Source organism: Heptranchias perlo, chromosome 4, assembly GCF_035084215.1.
Source record: "Heptranchias perlo isolate sHepPer1 chromosome 4, sHepPer1.hap1, whole genome shotgun sequence".
In the NCBI taxonomy this organism is placed as follows: Eukaryota; Metazoa; Chordata; class Chondrichthyes; order Hexanchiformes; family Hexanchidae; genus Heptranchias; species Heptranchias perlo.
The window spans coordinates 3,792,058-3,814,660 of NC_090328.1; the positions used below are offsets into that span (position 1 = coordinate 3,792,058).

At 45.7% G+C, this 22,603-nt stretch overlaps 1 protein-coding gene across 3 annotated transcripts in view; it reads left to right on the forward strand.

The window, feature by feature from the left end:
- The window catches only part of rictora (RPTOR independent companion of MTOR, complex 2 a), a 302,106-nt gene that overhangs the window by 168,869 nt on the left and 110,634 nt on the right, over window positions 1-22,603 (forward strand). For all 3 annotated transcript variants that reach the window (XM_067982377.1, XM_067982379.1, XM_067982378.1), the window contains exons 8-11: window positions 925-1,094; window positions 10,597-10,664; window positions 11,199-11,266; window positions 13,240-13,322. In XM_067982377.1, coding sequence (XP_067838478.1) covers window positions 925-1,094; window positions 10,597-10,664; window positions 11,199-11,266; window positions 13,240-13,322 — 389 coding nt within the window. The remainder of the gene's footprint in view (window positions 1-924; window positions 1,095-10,596; window positions 10,665-11,198; window positions 11,267-13,239; window positions 13,323-22,603) is intronic.

The window sequence follows — 22,603 nt, forward strand, 5'->3', positions numbered from 1 at the left end:
ATGAATGAATTTAAAAAAAATCATGAATGGTTTTGACACAGTAAATAAGAAACTTTCCAGTGGCTGAAGGGTCAGTAACCAGAGGACGCAGATTTAAGGTGATCGGCAAAAGAGCCAGAGGGTAGTTGAGGACAGTCATTTTTTTACGAGTGAGTTGTAATGATCTGGAATGTACTGCCTGAAAGGGCGATGGAAGCAGATTCAGTAATAACGTTCAAAATGGAATTGGATAAATACTTGAAGGGAAAAAATTTACAGGGCTATGGGGAACGAGCAGGGGAATGGGACTAATTGGATAGCTTTCATAGAGTTGGCACAGGCACGATGGGTCGAATGGTCGCCTCCTGTGCTGTTCCTACTCGGATGCTATGAAATGGCCATTCACATCCTCTCAACATCCCAAAGTGCTTCATCGTCCGCAGCACCCAATTTGTGCACAGCAAGATCCCACAAACAAATTAAATAAATGACCAGTTAACGGGTAATTTTCACCTACACTGCTCTGATGGTAAACTGGCGAAGTGAAAATTAATATCTGACAGGTTCTACAATGGGCAGGTAATCCGGTCAGCCAGTTTACCTCCCAAGGTTTGATGGTGAAAGTTACACCCAATCCCTTTTATTGGTGTTGGTTATGGGGGGAATGTGGACCAAAATACCAGGAAATCTTCTGGCTCTTTGAAAAGTGCTGTGGAATCTTTCAGGAAGGCTATGGTTTATTATCAGATCCGAAAGGTGACGCTTCTGACATGCAGGACTGCCTAGGTTATGTTCTCAAGTCCTGGAGTAGGGCTTGAACCGACAAATAGCTGTTGAATTTTAGCTTGGTCAGTTATAAAGAAGTCTGATTGCAGTTTCCTCTGTATGGCAATCCCAAGTTTACCCTGTTTCCTGTTGTGTAAATGCTGGACTATACTTTTTCAGCACTTCAAAATGCGGAGGTGGTAGCCCTGCGTGGAGGACTCAGCACCATTCTGAAGAACGTGATTGACTGCCAACTGAATCGGATAAACGAGGCACTCATCACAACCATTCTGCACCTGCTAAATCACCCAAAGACGCGGAAGTACGTAAGAGCTGATGTGGAACTGGAGGTATGGCTACTCGTTGCTTTATCGCAATAGAAATGGTTGACTTGCTGTGCACCCTGTAATACAGTAATCCGCGGCCTAGTGGATAAAGTACTGAGCCGTACAGAACCAGGTGATCCTATGTGCAGTTCACAGTCTGTGCTGCGTTAGTTTGTCACGTCGACAGGGCCAGTATCTAGGTTCTAGGACAAGGGCACTTGAATTTAAGCTTAAACAACAAAGGGTGAACACAGTAAAGATATAAGGGCCAATTCTGGATTTCCGCGGTGGAGGTTGGGCTTGTCGGAAGTGCAAGGTGGGCAATTGCAGCATAGCTTGATATCCCACTACACGCTCCCTGGAAGCATGGATTCGACCGTATAATATCTTCACATGGATAGTGGTGAATATATGGAATAGACAGCTCAGTGGGACTGCCCTCATTTGATTCCACTCTTACCCGAGAGCATGCACTGTCACCTTGGGAGTGCCAAAAGATTCATCCTTTGCTCCCTCCTCTTCCTCATCTGCATACTACCCCTTGGCAACATCATCCATAGACATTGGGTCAGCTCCCCACGTACGCTGATGACACCCAGCTCTACTTCTCTACCACTTCTTTTGACCCCTCCACTCTCTCTGCATTGTCAGACTGCTTGTCCGACACCCAGCCCTGGTTGAGTCACTGTTTCCTCCAGCTAAACGTTGGGAAGACCAAATCCATTGTCTTTAGCCCCGCCACAAATTCTGTATCCTTGCCACTGACTCCATCCCCCTACCCAGTTACTACCTCAGGTTTAACCGGACTTTTCGTAACATCGGTGTCCTATTTGACCTTGAACTGTGCTACTTCCATATCCCTCCATCACAGACTGTCTCTATCCATCTCTGGGGCATCCCCCGCCTCCACCCCACCTCAATCTCCTTGCTACTGAAACTTCCATTCATGCATTTGTCATCTAATGATTTAACTATTACAGTTGCAGGTCAGCGAGGATAGGGATAAAGGGCAAATGGGCCATCTCTCATCCTCCACACGGGTACGGTAGCATAGCATGTTACTAGACTAGTAATCCAGAGGCCTGGACTAATAATACGGAGTTCTGAGTTCAAATCCTGCCAAGGTAGCTGGGGAATTTAAATTCAATTAATTAAATAAAATCTGGAATAAAAGAAAATAGTATCAGTAATGGTGGCCATGAAACTACTGGGTTGTCGTAAAAACCCATCTGGTTCACTAATGTCCTTTAGGGAAGGAAACCTGCCGTCCTCACCCGGTCTGGCCTATATGTGACTCCAGACCCACAGCAATGTGGTTGATTCTTAATTGCCCTCTGAAATGGCCTAGTAAGCCATTCATTTGTTCAAGAAGAAGGCTCACCACCACCTTCTCGAGGGCAATTAGGGATGGGCAGTAAATGCTGGCCCACATCCCATGAATGAATTTTTTTTTAAAAAACACCATAAACTAAGCTCATCCAAACCACTACTGTCCATATTCTATCCCACACCGTCCCACTTGCCCTTCATCCCTATCCTTGCTGACCTGCAACGACTCCAAGTCCCCCAATGCCTTAAATTTAAAATTCTTATCCTCCATATTTACATCTGTCCATGCCTCACCCCTCCCTTTCTCTAACCTACAATTCTCTGTGCCCACCTCCCAACTCTCCGTTCCTCTGACTCTGGCCTCTTATGTCCTCTCTCCCTTCGCCCCATCATTGGTGGCTATGCCATGAGCTGCATGGGCTCTACACTCTGGAATTTCCTCCCTCCAACCCCCTGCTCCCTCTCTCTGAGCTTCCTAAATCCCACCTCTTTTGACTAAACTTTTCGTCACTTTCAGCTTTTTACTCAGACTGGCGGAAGGTGGGTAGTGGTATTCCGCAGGGATCGGTGCTGTTGTTCACCATTTATATGAAAGATTTGGACTTGGGAATCAGGAGTATAGTTTAAAAATTTGTGGACGATACCAAATTGTGGGGTACAGTTAATACTGAGGAAGACTACGACTAAGATCTTAAGAAATAGGAGCAGGAGTAGGCCATACGGTCCCTTGGGCCTGCTGCACCATTCAGTAAGATCATGTCTGACCGTTGACCTCAACTCCACTTAACTGCCTGATCCCCATATCACTTGATACCCCTTGACTCCGAAAACTTATCTATTTCAGCCTTGAATATATTCAATGACTCAGCATCCAGAGCCCTCTGGGGTAGAGAATTCCAAAGATTCACAACTCTGAGTGAAGAAATTCCTCCTCATCTCAGTCTTGAATGGCCGATCCCATATCATGCGACTATGCCCTCCAGCTCTAGACTCTCTAGCCAGGGGAAACAATCTCTCAGCATCTACCCTGTCAAGCCCCCTTATAATCTTACATGTTTCAATGAGATCACCCCTCATTCTTCTAAACTCCGGAGAGTATAGGCCCATTCTACTCAACCTCTCTTCATAGGCCAACCCTCTCATCCCAGGAATTAATCTAGTGAACCATCGTTGCACCGCCTCTAAGGCAAGTATATCCTTCCTTAGATAAGGAGACCAAAACTGTATACAGTACTCCAAGTGTGGTCTCACTAAAGCCCTGTACAACTGTAGTAAGACTCCCTTTCTCTTGTACTCCAACCCCCTTGTAGTAAAGGCCAACAATGCCATTTGCTTTCCTAATTGCCTACTGTACCTGCATACTAACTTTTTGTGTATCTTGCACAAGGACACCCAAGTCTCTCTGAACACCAACATTTAATAGCTTCTCACCATGTAAAAAATATTCTGTTTTTCTATTCTTCCTATCAAAGTAAATAACCTCACATTTCCCCACATTATATTCCATCTGCCACCTTCTTGCCCACTCACTTAACCTGTCTGTGAGAATCCCTACGTGGTCAGTTTTCGGTAAAATATTAAAATGCCTACGTGGCAAAGAAGCAGAATGCAAAATGGTTAGAAAGGGTTAATTAGTTAGTAACTGAGATTGATACAAGTGGCCTGGCCCTCCTGCTGGGCCATATGTTTGCTTAGTCAGCAGGCCTGCATTGTCTTATCAATGATAGGTCTTTGATGTGAGTCAAGGACTGGTCTGAATGTCTCCATGTTTATGGCAGATCAATATAGGGAACGAGCTTAGCCAAAGTTGAAAGACATTCCAGGTTGGGAGATAAGGAACAGAAGGAACAGGGAAGAACATTCTAAGTTGGAAAGTGAGGAAGTTATCCCCTTTGATGTCTAACAGCAGCATGATCAGCACATGGACGATTTATGATTGGTCGGAAATAATGTAACCTCGCATGGCAACCTGTGCCCGGCTTATGATTGGTGTTGACCCTCGTTAAGTATGTTCCAACCCTATTGATTTGTATAAAAACGTGTGGACTTCTGTATGTTGTTGTTCTTGCTCTGCCAGCATAGAGGGACTCTATCAGGAGTCCAAATCAATGCTGCAGAGCAAGAACAAAAACATACAGAAATCCACACGTTTTTATACAAATCAATAGGGTTGGAACATACTTAACGAGGGTCAACACCAATCATAAGCCGGGCATAGGTTGCCATGCGAGGTTACATTATTTCCGGCCAATCATAAATCGTCCATGTGCTGATCATGCTGCTGTTAGACATCAAAGGGGATAACTTCCTCACTTTCCAACTTAGAATGTTCTTCCCTGTTCCTTCTGTTCCTTATCTCCCAACCTGGAATGTCTTTCAACTTTGGCTAAGCTCGTTCCCTATATTGATCTGCCATAAACATGGAGACATTCAGACCAGTCCTTGACTCACATCAAAGACCTATCATTGATAAGACAATGCAGGCCTGCTGACTAAGCAAACATATGGCCCAGCAGGAGGGCCAGGCCACTTGTATCAATCTCAGTTACTAACTAATTAACCCTTTCTAACCATTTTGCATTCTGCTTCTTTGCCACGTAGGCATTTTAATATTTTACCGAAAACTGACCACGTAGGGATTCTCATCTGTATCACTTTGCAGACTCTGTGTCCTCCTCACAGCTTGCTTCCCACCTAGCTTTGTATTGTCAGCAAACTTGGATACGTTACACTTGGTCCCTTCATCTAAGTCACTAATATAGATTGTAAATAGCTGAGGCCCAAGCACTGATCCTTGCGGTTACAGCCGACCAACCTTAGAATGACCCGTTTATCCCTACTCTCTGTTTTCTGTCCATTAACCAGTCGTCTGTCCATGCTAATATATTACCCCAACCCCATGAGCCCTTACCTTGTGTAACAACCTTTTATGTGGCACCTTATCGAATGCCTTTTGAAAATCCAAATATACAAAATCCACTGGTTCCCCATTATTTACCATGCTAGTTACATCCTCAAAAACATGATTTCCCTTTCATAAAACCATGTTGACTCTGCCTAATCATATTATGATTTTCTAAGTGCCCTATACCCACTTCCTTAATAATGGATTCCAGCATTTTCCCGACAACCGATGCTAATCTAACTGACCTGTAGTTCCCTGTTTTCTCTCTCCCTCCCTTCTTGAATAGTGGGGCAACATTTGCCTCCTTCCAGTCCACTGGGACCGTTCTAGAATCTAGAGAATTTTGGAAGATCATAACCAATGCATCCACTATCTCTGCAGCCACCTCTTTCAGAACCCTAGGATGTAGGCCATCAGGTCCAGGGGATTTGTCGGCTTTTAGTCCCATTAATTTCTCCAGTACCTTTTCTCTAGTGATATCAGTTGTTTTAAGTTCCTCACTCTCATTTACCCCTTGGTTCCCAACTATTTTTGGTATGCTTTTTGTGTCTTCTACAGTGAAGACAGGTACAAAATATTTGTTTAACGGATCTGCCATTTCCTGATTGCCCATTATAATTTCTCCTGTCTCAGCCTCTAACAGGCCTTTTCCTACTCTCTTCCTTTTTACATACTTGTAGAAGCTCTTACAATTCGTTTTTATATTTCTTGCTGATTTACTTTCATATTCTGTTTTCTCCCTTTTCATCAATTTTTTGGTCATCCTTTGTTGATTTCTAAAACTCTCCCAATCCCCAGGCTTATTACTCTTGGCAACATTATAGGTCTCTTCTTTCAATCTGATACACTCCTTAACTTGTTTAGTTAGCCACGGATGGATCACTTTTCCTACGAGGTTTTTTTTCTCAATGGATACTTGTTGAGAATATTGAAATATTTCTTTAAATGATTACCATTGTCAAACCCTTTAATTTAATTTCCCAATCCACCTTTGACAACTCGCCCCTCACACCTATGTAATTGGCTTTATTTAAGTTTAAGATTCTAGTTTCTGACTTAAGTACATTACTTTCAAACTCTATCATATTATGATCACTCTTCCCCAGAAGATCTTTTACTGTGAGATTACTAAATAACCCTATCTCATCACATAATACAAGATCTAAAATAGCCTGTTCCCTGGTTGGTTTCATGACGTATTGCTGTAGGAAACCATCTCAAATACATTCCATGAATTCGCCTTCCAATCTACCTTTGCCAACTTGATTTGCCCAGTCTATATGCAGATTAAAGTCCCCCATGATGACTGCATTTCCTTTGTTACAAGTTCCCATTATTTCATGATTAATATTCTGTCCAACGGCATTGCTACTATTAGGGGCCTATAAGCTACTCCCACCAGTGTTTTCTGCCCCTTGTTAGTTCTAATTTCCACCCATATTGATTCTACTTCCTGATCTTCCAAGCCAAGATCCTTTCTCACCACTGTCCTTTTGTAATCTTTTATTATTAGGGCTACACCCCCTGCTTTTCCATTCTGCCTGTCTTTTCTAAATGTCATGTATCCTGGAATATTTAGTTCCCAACCGCGGTCATTTTGCAACCATGTCTCTCTAATGGTTATTAGATCACATCCATTTTCTCTATTTGTGCAATTAATTGATCTATCTTGTTATGAATGTTCCGTGCATTCAGATAAAGAGCCTTTAATTTTGACTTTTTACCATTTTTTTTTCCTGCTTTGACCGTACTTATTGCACTATTATTTGTAAACACTTTGTCCCTTCCTGTCGCACTCTGGTTATCTTTACCCGAGTCACTACACTGCTGTATTGTCTTAACTTTTCTCATTAGATTTCTAAATTTCCCCTCCCCTCTTCTCCACCGCCCCCCCCCCCACTACTGCCTTTAGTTTAAAGCCCTATCTACATCCCTAGTTATTCAATTCTAAATGGGATAGATTCAGAACAGATCTAGCAGCTCAAAACTGGGCATCCATGAGGCGCTGTGGGCCATCAGCAGCAGCAGAATTGTATTCCAGCACAATCTGTAACCTCATGGCCCGGCATATTCCTCACTCTACCATTACCAACAAGCCAGGGGATCAACCCTGGTTCAATGAGGAGTGTAGAAGAGCATGCCAGGAGCAGCACCAGGCGTACCTAAAAATGAGGTGCCAACCTGGTGAAGCTACAACTCAGGACTACATGCATGCTAAACAGCGGAAGCAACATGCTATAGACAGAGCTAAGCGATTCCACAACCAACGGATCAGATCAAAGCTCTGCAGTCCTGCCACATCCAGTCGTGAATGGTGGTGGACAATTAAACAACTAACGGGAGGAGGAGGCTCTGCAAACATCCCCATTCTCAATGATGGCGGAGTCCAGCACGTGAGTGCAAAAGACAAGGCTGAAGCGTTTGCAACCATCTTCAGCCAGAAGTGCCGAGTGGATAATCCATCTCAGCCTCCTCCCGATATCCCCACCATCACGGAAGCCAGTCTTCGGCCAATTCGATTCACTCCACGTGATATCAAGAAACGGCTGAGTGCACTGGATACAGCAAAGGCTATGGGCCCCGACAACATCCCAGCTGTAGTGCTGAAGACTTGTGCTCCAGAACTAGCTGCGCCTCTAGCCAAGCTGTTCCAGTACAGCTACAACACTGGCATCCACCCGACAATGTGGAAAATTACCCAGGTATGTCCTGTCCACAAAAAGCAGGACAAATCCAATCCGGCCAATTACCGCCCCATCAGTCTACTCTCAATCATCAGCAAAGTGATGGAAGGTGTCGTCGACAGTGCTATCAAGCGGCACTTACTCACCAATAACCTGCTCACCGATGCTCAGTTTGGGTTCCGCCAGGACCACTCGGCTCCAGACCTCATTACAGCCTTGGTCCAAACATGGACAAAAGAGCTGAATTCCAGAGGTGAGGTGAGAGTGACTGCCCTTGACATCAAGGCAGCATTTGACCGAGTGTGGCACCAAGGAGCCCCAGTAAAATTGAAGTCAATAGGAATCAGGGGGAAAACTCTCCAGTGGCTGGAGTCATACCTAGCACAAAGGAAGATGGTAGTGGTTGTTGGAGGCCAATCATCTCAGCCCCAGGGCATTGCTGCAGGAGTTCCTCAGGGCAGTGTCCTAGGCCCAACCATCTTCAGCTGCTTCATCAATGACCTTCCCTCCATCATAAGGTCAGAAATGGGGATGTTCGCTGATGACTGCACAGTGTTCAGTTCCATTCGCAACCACTCAGATAATGAAGCAGTCCGAGCCCGCATGCAGCAAGACCTGGACAACATCCAGGCTTGGGCTGATAAGTGGCAAGTAACATTCGCGCCAGATAAGTGCCAGGCAATGACCATCTCCAACAAGAGAGAGTCTTACCACCTCCCCATGACATTCAACGGCATTACCATCGCCGAATCCCCCACCATCAACATCCTGGGGGTCACCATTGACCAGAAACTTAACTGGACCAGCCATATAAATACTGTGGCTACGAGAGCAGGTCAGAGGCTGGGTATTCTGCGGCGAGTGACTCACCTCCTGACTCCCCAAAGCCTTTCCACCATCTACAATGCACAAGTCAGGAGTGTGATGGAATACTCTCCACTTGCCTGGATGAGTGCAGCTCCAACAACACTCACGAAGCTCGACACCATCCAAGATAAAGCAGCCCGCTTGATTGGCACCCCATCCACCACCCTAAACATTCACTCCCTTCACCACCGGCGCACTGTGGCTGCAGTGTGCACCATCCACAGGATGCACTGCAGCAACTCGCCAAGGCTTCTTCGACAGCACCTCCCAAACCCACGACCTCTACCATCTAGAAGGACAAGAGCAGCAGGCGCATGGGAACAACACCACCTGCACGTTCCCCTCCAAGTCACACACCATCCCGACTTGGAAATATATCGCCGTTCCTTCATTGTCGCTGGGTCAAAATCCTGGAACTCCCTTCCTAACAGCACTGTGGGAGAACCGTCACCACACGGACTGCAGCGGTTCAAGAAGGCGGCTCACCACCACCTTCTCGAGGGCAATTAGGGATGGGCAATAAATGCCGGCCTTGCCAGCGACGCCCACATCCCGTGAACGAATAAAAAAAAAAAATTCACCAGGACACTGGTCCCAGCCTGATTTAAGTGGAGCCCATCTCACTGGAACAACTTCCTCTTTCCCCAGTACTGGTGCCAGTGCCCCATGAATCAAAACCCCTTCCTCCCTTAACACTCTGATCTATTTGTGTCTCTGCCAATTTGCATGTGGCTCAGGTAGTAATCCAGAGATTATTACCTTTTTGAAATTCTGCTTATTAGACTGTACCTCCTCAAACTGTCTCAGCAGAACCTCATTCTTAGTACTACCTATGTCATTGGTTCCTACATGGACCACGACCACTGGATCCTCCCCCTCATGCATCAAGTTCTTTTCCAGCCGCGAGGAGATGTCCTTAACTCTGGCACTGGGCGGGCAACACAGCCTTCGGGGTTCTGTCGTGGCTGTAGAGAATAGTGTCTGTCCCTCTGATTATACTAGCCCCTACTACTACCACATTCCTTTTTACTCCTCCCACTTGAATAGCCTCCTGTACCATAGTGCCGTGGTCACCTTGCTTTCATCCATACAGGTAGCAAGTCAAGGTCAAGGGCTGAGGCGCCTCCATCTCTAGATCCTTGGTCCCCATACCTGCCAAAGTACAAGATGACCTTAATAAAGTTGCAGAATGGGTGTGTAAATGGCATATGGATTTCAATATAGATAAGTGTGAGGTGGTGCATTTCACATCCTGGAAAAATAGTAGAGCATCAGATCTTGTTTCAGACTGGAAGTAAATTTATATAGCACCATTAATGTAGAAAACCTTCCCAAGAACCAAACAGAGGCTCGGGCAAATTTTAAAAATAGGCACCGATTCAGTTGAGGAGCTATTAGCAGGGGTAACTTTATATGTGACCCTCAGGCTCCATGGTACACACTTATGTGACCAATGCAAACAAAAATGCTTGGATGCTCTGTATTTTCAGGTGGGTGATGGTGAGTTTGAGAGCTATGCTGATGCGCAGATTGGGACAGGAGAAGCTGCTTTACATGTGGTTTTACTACCACTCAGGATTGCAGATAATGCATGCCAAGTGTGAGTTGGGTGATGCACAGGGAGTTTTTGAGATTTTGTACCTCCATTGTGAGTGAATTGATGTTTTGAAGTAGTTTGGTTATTTAAGACAAGCTGAAGCTGTAAGGAACTATTGCAATGATGTTTTCTCTTGTGTTGCAGCAAATTTTAGCACCATACACGGATTTTCACTACAGACATAATCCAGACACTGCAGAGGGGCAGCTCAAGTAAGTTCCCTCTTTGATTTTCTTTTCAAATACAATAAAATCAATGCCCATAATCCTGATATAAAGAAATTTGTTGGGGGATCCAGAGCAGTTAAGCCCTGGGAGCAGGTGGCCCACCAGAAAGGGAGGGCTTGCCCTGAATGCTTAGTGGATAAGTATCTGTCTGGCCTGTCAGGAAGGGTCCCAACTTTCGCTCCCAGTCTGTGCTGAATTAGCCTATTTTAGCTGTGGCGATGGGGTTGGGGGCTTTTACTAGCTTTGGTATCCTGGACTAGGGAGGGGAAAAATCAGACCCGGCTTCTGCACACACACATTGGGCGAGGTCAGGACTGGCTTCAGCTGTGATTCCCTCCGCAAATGAATAGCCTGCTGACACTTTCTGGTCCTACACAAGAAAATAAGGTGTAGTGCCACAGGGCTAGAAGTGCTTTTGGAACCATACCCCAGCAAGGATATACCTTGAGGGGAGAAGAAACTGAATGTAATGGTTGCTTTTAGGGGTATAATAGTTGTGTATTTATTGTTTTCATGCAGAGAGGACAGAGAAGCACGGTTATTAGCCAGCAAAATGGCAATAGTAGCAGCCTTCCGATCCTGGGCAGGTAAGATTCATTGAGGTGTATAACCTATGTCAAGTGTTTTTTTTAAATATTTGTTCTTGGGATGTGGGAAACACTGGCAAGGCAGTATTATTACCCGTCCCTAGTTACCCTGAGGGCATTGAGTCAACTATGTCGTGTAGGATTGGAGTCCAGATAGGAAGGTCATTAGTGTGTCTTTTTAGTGCCATCCCTGGTTAGGTAAAATAGTTTGATTAGCGATGTCTGTTTCTGAACTGGCACAGCTCTCCAAGAGACTATCCAGAGCCCCAAAACACACATCTAAAACACTCCGAAATCCCATGACCTTAATGCAATAAGTAGTGCTCATCACTTGTCATGGGAGTGAGCAAGGGTTAGGAAGTGCTGTCAGCTGATGTTCCTGGCTACATGGAAAACTGGTGTGGCATAATTTAAAACTCCTTCGTGTTAAGAGGGAGGATGAAAGTTATCGTATAGTCTCTACTCAGTGTGACACTGTCTGATATAAATGTTTCTTTGATACAATTCTGACTGTTGCTCCCTTACTGATGGTGAATGGCATATTTTATATTGTCATGCTGTGGTAAGACCTTGAAAGACCATGTTACCAAGAGGGTCGAACTGAACGCAATGTTACCAAGGCCACTAACACAGCAATGGTTGCATAAATTGCTCGGCTAAATGGTTATTATCAAGCCTTTCACGCCAATCTCCTCCTAATCCATTGACTTTGGTGAGTGGGAAAGAAACATGGAAGCAGCGTCAGTATCTTGTAATCCCACCAGCCCCCTTTTTTTATATTCGTTCATGGGATGTGGGCGTCACTGGCGAGGCCGGCATTTATTGCCCATCCCTAATTGCCCTTCGGAAGGTGGTGGTGAGCCACCTTCATGAACCGCTGCAGTCCTTGATAGAGTAGGAGGACTCGTGACATCTCGCTGCCCAGAAAGACCTAAAGATTGAGTTTTCTCTAGAGACCATTTACCCTCATGATAAAATATTTATATTGCAGAACTTGACTATGCTCCTGGCTGAGTTCATCAGGACTGTTCAGATCATGTCCTCCCAGCTCTTCAGCTGGTCTCTTGTTCCAGGATACTGGGGTAGCAGCATTGTGAAAATTGGTGTTGCACAAATGTGTGCCTGCCAATCACCTCATCCTGCATTATAGTCCAGCACTGATCTGCTATCCCACTGTTGTTTCAACTCCCAGTCAGTGGCAGAACAGTTAAAGCAGAGCTGGAAATCAGGATATTCAGTGTGGTTAATCCCTATGCAGTTGGCTTTGTGTGTTTGTCCAACAGCACAAAGAGCAGCAGGTCTCAGTGCATTCCTCTCCAAGCTCATCAAATTAGGTTTCAGCCTGTAACTCACTCTGGGTATCTGTTATTCTATATAAACTGTCCGAATTCCTTGATTAGATTCTGGCCTGTAACTCACTCCCGGGTGGTCCGTTATTCCATATGTAAACTACCCCTCGATTAGATTCCAGCCTGTAACTTGCCCCAGGTATCCATTATTCTATATTTAAAGCATTTGAACCTTCCATTAGATCCCATTCTGTAACTCACTGAGTATCTGTTCTGTATTAAGCACCCGAACCCCTCTATTAGATTCCAGCCTGTAACTCACAGCTATCTGTTTGTTTGTTATTTCACTGATATAAATTAAGGCATAGAAATTACGCTATGGACTCTTAGCCTGTAAACATTTCATGTGTTTTGTGTGAAATAACTTTACCTGATATCATAACCCATGTAAAGTAGCAGTCAAGGTAATGTCATTCTGGTACATAAAGCCTTCTCACACCAATATCACCCAGCTTAATTTCTGGCTTTACATCACTTGGTGAAATTATATATGCCCATAGGATAAATGTAAACTTTTTTTAGTCTTTTTTAAAAACCTTATCTGGATTTGAAAATATGGTGGTTGAACCTTTGGCTAATGAGCCTGGAAATTTTTTGACTGCATATGTTGTGCTTGGTTTGCAGGAATTATAAATCTGTGCCGGCCGGGAAACTCGGGTATCCAATCTTTAATAGGAATACTTTGTATACCAAATATGGAAGTGCGGGTAGGTAGACATTCACCCTGCAATGCCAGTGCTTGAATGTCCTCAATGTCAATTGTGACATCCGCTGCACATGGCCTTGTTTTTTGTGGTTAGTTGCTGGTGAAATTTTTTTAGAAGATTTTGCATGCTATTATCCCATAATAATTTCAGACTGTTTTTTCCCCCCCTTTAATCGTGCTTTACTTTATTATTTTGGGTTATTCAGTTTATTTCATATCATATTGTCTATGACTGTGCCATATCTGGTGATTGACAGGATTGTGTGTAAAATCAAGTTTGATTTATTCTTTGGGCATGTTCTAAACCAGGTGAGTGGGTTTTACGAACATCTCGAGGTTAAATTCCTCTTGTTGCACTCACTCCCATTTGTAACTTTGAGCCTCTTGTAAATGAAAACTCTGATAATCACAGTTTAAAAGTATGATGTGGAGATGCCGGTGATGGACTGGGGTGGACAAATGTAAGGAGTCTTACAACACCAGGTTATAGTCCAACAGCTTTATTTGAAATCACAAGCTTTCGGAGCTTTCCTCCTTCGTCAGGTGAGTGTAGGATTCCATAAAGGTACAGCATATATAGTCAGAGAACAATGCCTGGTGATTACAGATAATCTTTCCAACTGCCCGTTATCACACCTCTGCAGAGATATAATCAAAGCAATCAAAGGAGTGGAATGGTGTTCAGACAGAGAAACATTACATACAAGACTACTGAATACACAAACGGTCAGAACACAAGGACAGACAGACAGAGAGAGAGAGAGAGAGACACCCGAAAGGCAGAAAAAGAGAGAGAATGACCAGTTGTACTTTTTTTTTATTCGTTCACGGGATATGGGCGTCGCTGGCGAGGCCAGCATTTATTGCCCATCCCTAATTGCCCTCGAGAAGGTGGTGGTGAGCCGCCGCCTTGAACCGCTGCAGTCCGTGTGGTGACGGTTCTCCCACAGTGCTGTTAGGAAGGGAGTTCCAGGATTTTGACCCAGCGACAATGAAGGAACGGCGATATGTTTCCAAGTCGGGATGGTGTGTGACTTGGAGGGGATCGTGCAGGTGGTGTTGTTCCTATGTGCCTGCTGCTCTTGTCCTTCTTGGTGGTAGAGGTCGCGGGTTTGGGAGGTGCTGTCGAAGAAGCCTTGGCGAGTTGCTGCAGTGCATCCTGTGGATGGTACACACTGCAGCCACAGTGCGCCGGTGGTGAAGGGAGTGAATGTTTAGTGTGGTGGATGGGGTGCCAATCAAGCGGGCTGCTTTATCTTGGATGGTGTCGAGCTTCTTGAGTGTTGTTGGAGCTGCACTCATCCAGGCAAGTGGAGAGTATTCCATCACACTCCTGACTTGTGCATTGTAGATGGTGGAAAGGCTTTGGGGAGTCAGGAGGTGAGTCACTCACCGCAGAATACCCAGCCTCTGACCCGCTCTCGTAGCCACAGCATTTATATGGCTGGTCCAGTTAAGTTTCTGGTCAACGGTGACCCCCAGGGTGTTGATGGTGGGGGATTCGGCGATGGTAATACTGTTGAATGTCAAGGGGAGGTGGTAAGACTCTCTCTTGTTGGAGATGGTCATTGCCTGGCACTTGTCTGGCGCGAATGTTACTTGCCACTTATGAGCCCAAGCCTGGATGTTGTCCAGGTCTTGCTGCATGCGGGCTCGGACTGCTTCATTATTTGAGGGGTTGCGAATGGAACTGAACACTGTGCAGTCATCAGCGAACATCCCCATTTCTGACCTTATGATGGAGGGAAGGTCATTGATGAAGCAGCTGAAGATGGTTGGGCCTAGGACACTGCCCTGAGGAACTCCTGCAGCAATGTCCTGGGGCTGAGATGATTGGCCTCCAACAACCACTACCATCTTCCTTTGCGCTAGGTATGACTCCAGCCACTGGAGAGTTTTCCCCCTGATTCCCATTGACTTCAGTTTTACTAGGGCTCCTTGGTGCCACACTCGGTCAAATGCTGCCTTGATGTCAAGGGCAGTCACTCTCACCTCACTTCTGGAATTCAGCTCTTTTGTCCATGTTTGGACCAAAGCTGTAATGAGGTCTGGAGCCGAGTGGTCCTGGCGGAACCCAAATTGAGCATCGGTGAGCAGGTTATTTGTGAGTAAATGCCGCTTGATAGTACTGTCGACGACACCTTCCATTGCTTTGCTGATGATTGAGAGTAGACTGATGGGGTGGTAATTGGCCGGATTGAATTTGTCCTGCTTTTTGTGGACAGGACATACCTGGGCAATTTTCCACATTGTCGGGTAGATGCCAGTGTTGTAACTGTACTGGAACAGCTGGGCTAGAGGCACAGCTAGTTCTGAAGCACAAGTCTTCAGCACTACAGCTGGGATGTTGTCGGGGCCCATAGCCTTTGCTGTATCCAGTGCACTCAGCCGTTTCTTGATATCACGTGGAGTGAATCGAATTGGCTGAAGACTGGCTTCCGTGGTGGTGGGGATATCGGGAGGAGGCTGAGATGGATCATCCACTCGGCACTTCTGGCTGAAGATGGTTGCAAGCGCTTCATTCAGCCTTGTCTTTTGCACTCAGGTGCTGGACTCCGCCATCATTGAGGATGGGGATGTTTACAGAGCCTCCTCCTCCCGTTAGTTGTTTAATTGTCCACCACCATTCACGACTGGATGTGGCAGGACTGCAGAGCTTTGATCTGATCCGTTGGTTGTGGAATCGCTTAGCTCTGTCTATAGCATGTTGCTTCTGCTGTTTAGCATGCATGTAGTCCCGAGTTGTAGCTTCACCAGGTTGGCATCTCATTTTTAGGTACGCCTGGTGCTGCTCCTGGCATGCTCTTCTACACTCCTCATTAAAAACAGATAACTTTTTTTTGCTGGTGGGGTTACATGTAGCGTGACATGAACCCAAGATCCCGGTTGAGGCCGTCCTCATGGGTGCGGAACTTGGCTATCAATTTCTGCACGACGATTTTGCGTTGTCATGTGTCACGAAGGCCGCCTTGGGGAACGCTTACCCGAAGATCGGAGGCTGAATGTCCTTGACTGCTGAAGTGTTCCCCGACTGGGAGGGAACCCTCCTGTCTGGCGATTGTTCTGCGGTGTCCGTTCATCCGTTGTCGCAGTGTCTGCATGGTCTCGCCGATGTACCATGCTCCGGGGCATCCTTTCCTGCAACGTATGAGATAGACAACATTGGCCAAGTCGCAGGAGTATGAACCATGTACCTGGTGGGTGATGTCCTCTCGTGTGGGCTGAGGGCTCTTCGGTGCCTTGGCGGATAAGTGCGCCAAGTGTGATATCGAGCTTTGCAGACCAGCGACGTCTCTGGCTGGATAATCTTAGTTCGGATGGCAGAATACAGGGTAGGGGAGAGCTGCAGTTGGACTCGCTGCCCTGGGCTAGGGAGAGAAAAATGTAGTAAGATCTCTGCTCCTGATTTCTATCTGGTGCCCTGCTGGCAAGAGTTTGTCTATATATGTCAGCTGAGCATATGATCAGGCTGCGCTATGATTTTCCCCCAACCTCTGCCTTGCTTGACATTTGCTATTGCTTTTTAACTAATTTTTTCCATGGAATAAATTTATTGCCGTCACATTTCGGGTGCTCAGTAACTTTAACAAAAGGGTACCTGGCCACTGCTGTCATGAAGGTCTGGTGGAAATGTAACCGTTCGTAAGACTGTATCACTGGATTGTGTTGGGTACATTGGTGTAGTCTGCATAGCCCTGCTTTTGCAGGCCAGGCAAAATCTGAGCTGGGAATAGCTAAAAAAATGCACTGAGCTGACCATGCTGATTTGTGGAGTATGTTCATTTGCATAAGCTTTGCGCAGCTTTAGTCATGTCCTGGCAGCTACTCTTAACAGGAAACACAGAAAATTGGACCAGCAGCTCAAACTTGAAAGAGCATGAGCACTTAAAGGTAAGTGACTTTCTTTGATGGGGCAAATATTGCCACAGCCTATAGAAATATTTGTTGGCCGTTGCCATGGCCATGGAGGTTGGGGGAGGTGAAAGAAGTGAAAGAAAACACAATGTGGAGCCACAAAAAGAAGGCTGTGAGCAATTGACTAATGGTGCAGCACTTTGGCTGGCAAAATGGACGTGCTGCTGCTTTCCTCCCCGCCCCCAGCCCACAGTACAGCATCTTGCACATCAAGAGATGCTGGTCAAGCACAATGGCTTGCACAGTATATGGGTGCCTGCACTCTGAGAACCTTGCCACCAGGGAAAGGTTCTGTACCCTGTTAAACTGATGCATCATTTTCACAGGGAAGGAGATGAACTTGTTGCCCTCGCAAACAAATTCTCTGTCCATTGCTTGATTCATCTGTCACCAGCTACTGACTCATTTGGCACAGGTTGCAAGTGTTGGCGTGGAAGGATTTGGTGGCATAAAAGTTTAATGCAGTAGTGACTCTCATGGGATGACTTTGACTTAGTGATAGCACTCTCACCTGTGAGTCAGAAGGTCATGTGTTCAAGCCCCACTCCAGAGACTTGATCATATTATCTAGGCTGACAGTGCTACATCTATAAGTGATGTAGTCCAATCCGAAACTAGGTTCTTAAATCTAAACAAAGAAAACTACGAAGGTATGAGGTGCAAGTTGGCTGTGGTTGATTGGGGAACTACATTAAAAGGTATGACGATAGACAGGCAATTTAAAGAATTAATGCATAATTTGCAACATGGCAGATGCAGTATAATGTGGATAAATGTGAAGTTACCCACTTCGGAAGGAAAAACAGAAAGGCAGAGTACTATTTAAATGGTGATAGATTGGGCAATGTTGATGTACAAAGGGACCTGGATGTCACTGAAAGCTAACGTGCAGGTGCAGCAAGCAATTAGGAAGGCAAATGGTATGTTGGCCTTTATTGCAAAAGGATTTGAGTACTGGAGTAAAGATGTCTTACTGCAATTATAAAGGGCCTTGGTGAGACCGCACCTGGAGTATTGTGTACAATTTTGGTCTCCTTACCTAAGAAAGGATATACTTGCCATAGAGGGAGTGCAACGAAGGTTCACCAGACTGATTCCTAGGATGGTGGGATTGTCGTATGAGGAGAGATTGAGTAGACTAGGCCTGTATTCTCTGGAGTTTAAAAGAATGAGAGGTGATCTCATTGAAACATACAAAATTCTTACAGGGCTCAATAGGGTAGATGCAAGGAGGTTATTTTCCCTGGCTGGGGAGTCTAGAACAAGGGGTCACAATCTCTGAATAAGGGGTAGGCCTTTTAGGACTGAGATGAGGAGAAAGTTCTTCACTCAGAGGGTGGTGAATCTTTGGAATTCTCTATCCCAGAGGGCTGTGGAGGCTCAGTCATTGAATACATTCAAAACAGAGATTGATAGATTTCTAGAAATTAAAGGCATCATGGGATATGGGGATGGTGCAGGAAAATGGCATTGAGGTAGATTATCAGCCATGATCTTGTTGAATGGCTGAGGGGCCGGATGGCCTACTCCTGCTCCTATTTCTTATATTCTTAATACTGAGGGAGTGCTGCACTCTCTGAGGTGACGTCTTTTGAATTAGATGTTCTGCCCTGGCAGGTGGACGTAAAAGATCCCATGGCACTATTCAAAGTTCTTCCCAGTGTCCTGGCCTATATTTATCCCTCAACCAACATCACTAAAATAACAGATTATCTAGTCATGTATCTCATTGCTGTTTGTGGGACCTTGCTGTGTGCAAATTGACTGCTGTGTTTCCCTACATTACAACAGCAACTGCTCTGCAAAAGTACTTCATTAGCCGTGAAGTGCCTTGGGATGTCCTGTCCATGTGGTCAATGTTGCTTGCAAGTCAACCTCCAGGAAATGCCTTCATTTTGTAGCAGCCTCCTTTGTCAAGTTGCCAAAGACAAATCTCTTCTGACATATCGGGAAGGACTGTGTGGGCTAATAAATACAGGCTTGTGTAAATAACATGAGAGGTATCATTGTAACTGCCTTTCTTAAGAACTCCTCTTCCTCCTCCAAATCCAGGAGAGCTGTTGGAACCCTTCAGTAGAATTCCCATCTTGTCTACCTTGGTTGCTGCAAGTGAAGTAGCAGCTGAGAGCAAGATTGTTGTAAGAAACAATCGGAAATAAAAGTCATGCAATGCAAAAAATGAAGCCTGAACAACTACAAAAGTTAATGCACCAATGAAAATACTGAGAAAGCACTACAAGGAGCTCAAAAGTTCTAGCTTTCCAACCAAAAATTAATAAGTGATAGGCTGTGTCCATTCCATATGGGCGAGTAGAGCTGCTGATGAGAAAGCCACTAATCCTGCATATGACCCATGTAGTAGTAGTTATAGAGGCATGTGCTGGTCACCAATGCAGCCTTTCCAAACCCAAATTTTACTTTGCTGCCAAATACGATGCACACTGAATTGCTCTGCCGTCTTGCACGCCTGATTTTCCAACTTGCACTCACCACTAGCAAGACTCTAGACTACCAGTGGAGTCTCGCAAAATCAGGATTCCGTGTGTGATGTTCCATGTGCCTTGAGAGCAGTGAAGCAGTTACATCGAATCTACAGCACAAAAACAGGCCATTTGGCCCAACTGGACTATGCTGATGTTTATGCTCCACATGAGCCTCCTCCCACCCCTCTCCATCTGATCTGCATATCCTTCTATTCCTTTCTCCCTCATCTGTTTATCTAGCTTCCACTTAAATGTATCTGTGCTATTTGCCTCAACTACTCCTTGTGGTAGCGCGTTCCATATTCTTTTACCACTCTTTGGGTAAAGAAGTTTCTCATGAATTCCCTATTGGATTTATTAATGTCTATCTTATATTTATGACCTCTAGTTTTGGACTCCCCCACAAGTGGAAACACTTTCTCTAAGTCTACCCGATCAAACCCTTTCATAATCTTAAAGACCTCGATCAGCTCACCCCTCAGCCTTCTCTTTTCTAGAGAAAAGAGCCCCAGCCTTTTAGCCTTTTCTGATACGGATATCCTCTCAGTTCTGTTATCATCCTTGTGAATCTTTTTTGCACCGTCTCCAATGTCTCTACACCCTTTCTATAATATGGAGACCAGAACTGTGCACAGTACTCCGTGTGGTCTAACCAAGGTACTGTACAAGTTCAACATAACATGTCTTTTTTTCAATTCTATCCCTCTGGAAATGAACCCCAGTGCTTGGTTTGCTTTTTTATGACCTTATGGCCTGCGTCACTACTTTTAGCAATTTGTGAATATGCATCCCTAGACCCTAGCTGCACAGGAGGGGAGGAAAAAGAATGGGAGCGCAATAGTGATAGGGGATTCCATCGTAAGTGGAACAGATACGCATTTCTGTGGCCGTAGACATGACTCCAGGATGGTATGTTGCCTCCCTGGTGCTAGGATCAAGGATGTCACGGGGCGGCTGCAGGACATTCTGAAAGGGGAGGGTGAACAGCCAGAGGTCGTGGTCTGTATCAGTACCAATGACATCGGTTGAAAAAAAGGAATGAGGTCCTGCAAGCAGAATATAGAGAGTTAGGAAATAAATTAAAAAGCTCAGGATTATTCCCAGTGCCACGTGCTAGCGAGAGCAGAAATAGGAGAAGAGACCAGATGAATGCGTGGCTTGAGAGATGGTGTAGGAGGGAGGAGTTTAAATTCCTGAGGCATTGGGACCGATTCTGGGAAAGGTGGGACATGTACAAGCTGGATGGGTTGCACCCAAGCAGAACCGGAACCAATATCCTCGCTGGGGCATTTGCTAGTTCTGTTGGGAAGGGTTTAAACCAGTATGACGGGGATGGGAACCAAAGGGCAGGTACAGATAGGACAAATTCAGACCAGGAAACGGGAAGTAGAAAAGCAGTTAGTGACGTAGTTAGCAAAGGCAAAAGAAGCTAAGGTTAAATAGTGTTCAGCACAGGAATTTGACGGGGTGAAAGGGTATATACTTCAACGCAAGGATTATTACAAACAAAGCAGATGAGCTCAGGGCACAGATAGACACATGGCAGCATGATATCATTGCTATAATGGAAACCTGGCTTAAAGAGAGGGATAATTGGCAGCTCAATATCCCTCGATATCGAGTTTTCAGGCTGGATAGAGTGGGTGATTTTAAAAAAAAAGGAGGGGGGTAGCATTATTGGTTAAAGAATCAATTTTTTTTTTTTTATTCGTTCACGGGATGTGGGCGTCGCTGGCGAGGCCAGCATTTATTGCCCATCCCTAATTGCCCTCGAGAAGGTGGTGGTGAGCCGTCTTCTTGAACCGCTGCAGTCCGTGTGGTGACGGTTCTCCCACAGTGCTGTTAGGAAGGGAGTTCCAGGATTTTGACCCAGCGACAATGAAGGAACGGCGATATATTTCCAAGTCGGGATGGTGTGTGACTTGGTGGGGAACGTGCAGGTGGTGTTGTTCCCATGCGCCTGCTGCTCTTGTCCTTCTAAGTGGTAGAGGTCGCGGGTTTGGGAGGTGCTGTCGAAGAAGCCTTGGCGAGTTGCTGCAGTGCATCCTGTGGATGGTGCACACTGCAGCCACAGTGCGCCGGTGGTGAAGGGAGTGAATGTTTAGGGTGGTGGATGGGGTGCCAATCAAGCGGGCTGCTTTATTTTGGATGGTGTCGAGCTTCTTGAGTGTTGTTGGAGCTGCACTCATCCAGGCAAGTGGAGAGTATTCCATCACACTCCTGACTTGTGCCTTGTAGATGGTGGAAAGGCTTTGGGGAGTCAGGAGGTGAGTCACTCGCCGCAGAATACCCAGCCTCTGACCTGCTCTCGTAGCCACAGTATTTATATGGCTGGTCCAGTTCAGTTTCTGGTCAATAGTGACCCCCAGGATGTTGATGGTGGGGTATTCGGCGATGGTAATGCCGTTGAATGTCAAGGGGAGGTGGTTAGACTCTCTCTTGTTGGAGATGGTCATTGCCTGGCACTTATCTGGAGCGAATGTTACTTGCCACTTATGAGCCCAAGCCTGGATGTTGTCCAGGTCTTGCTGCATGCAGGCTCGGACTGCTTCATTATCTGAGGGGTTGCGAATGGAACTGAACACTGTGCAGTCATCAGCGAACATCCCCATTTCTGACCTTGTGATGGAGGGAAGGTCATTGATGAAGCAGCTGAAGATGGTTGGGCCCAGGACACTGCCCTGAGGAACTCCTGCAGCAATGCCCTGGGGCTGAGATGATTGGCCTCCAACAACCACTACCATCTTCCTTTGTGCTAGGTATGACTCCAGCCACTGGAGAGTTTTCCCCCTGATTCCCATGGACTTCAATTTTACTAGGGCTCCTTGGTGCCACACTCGGTCAAATGCTGCCTTGATGTCAAGGGCAGTCACTCTCACCTCAC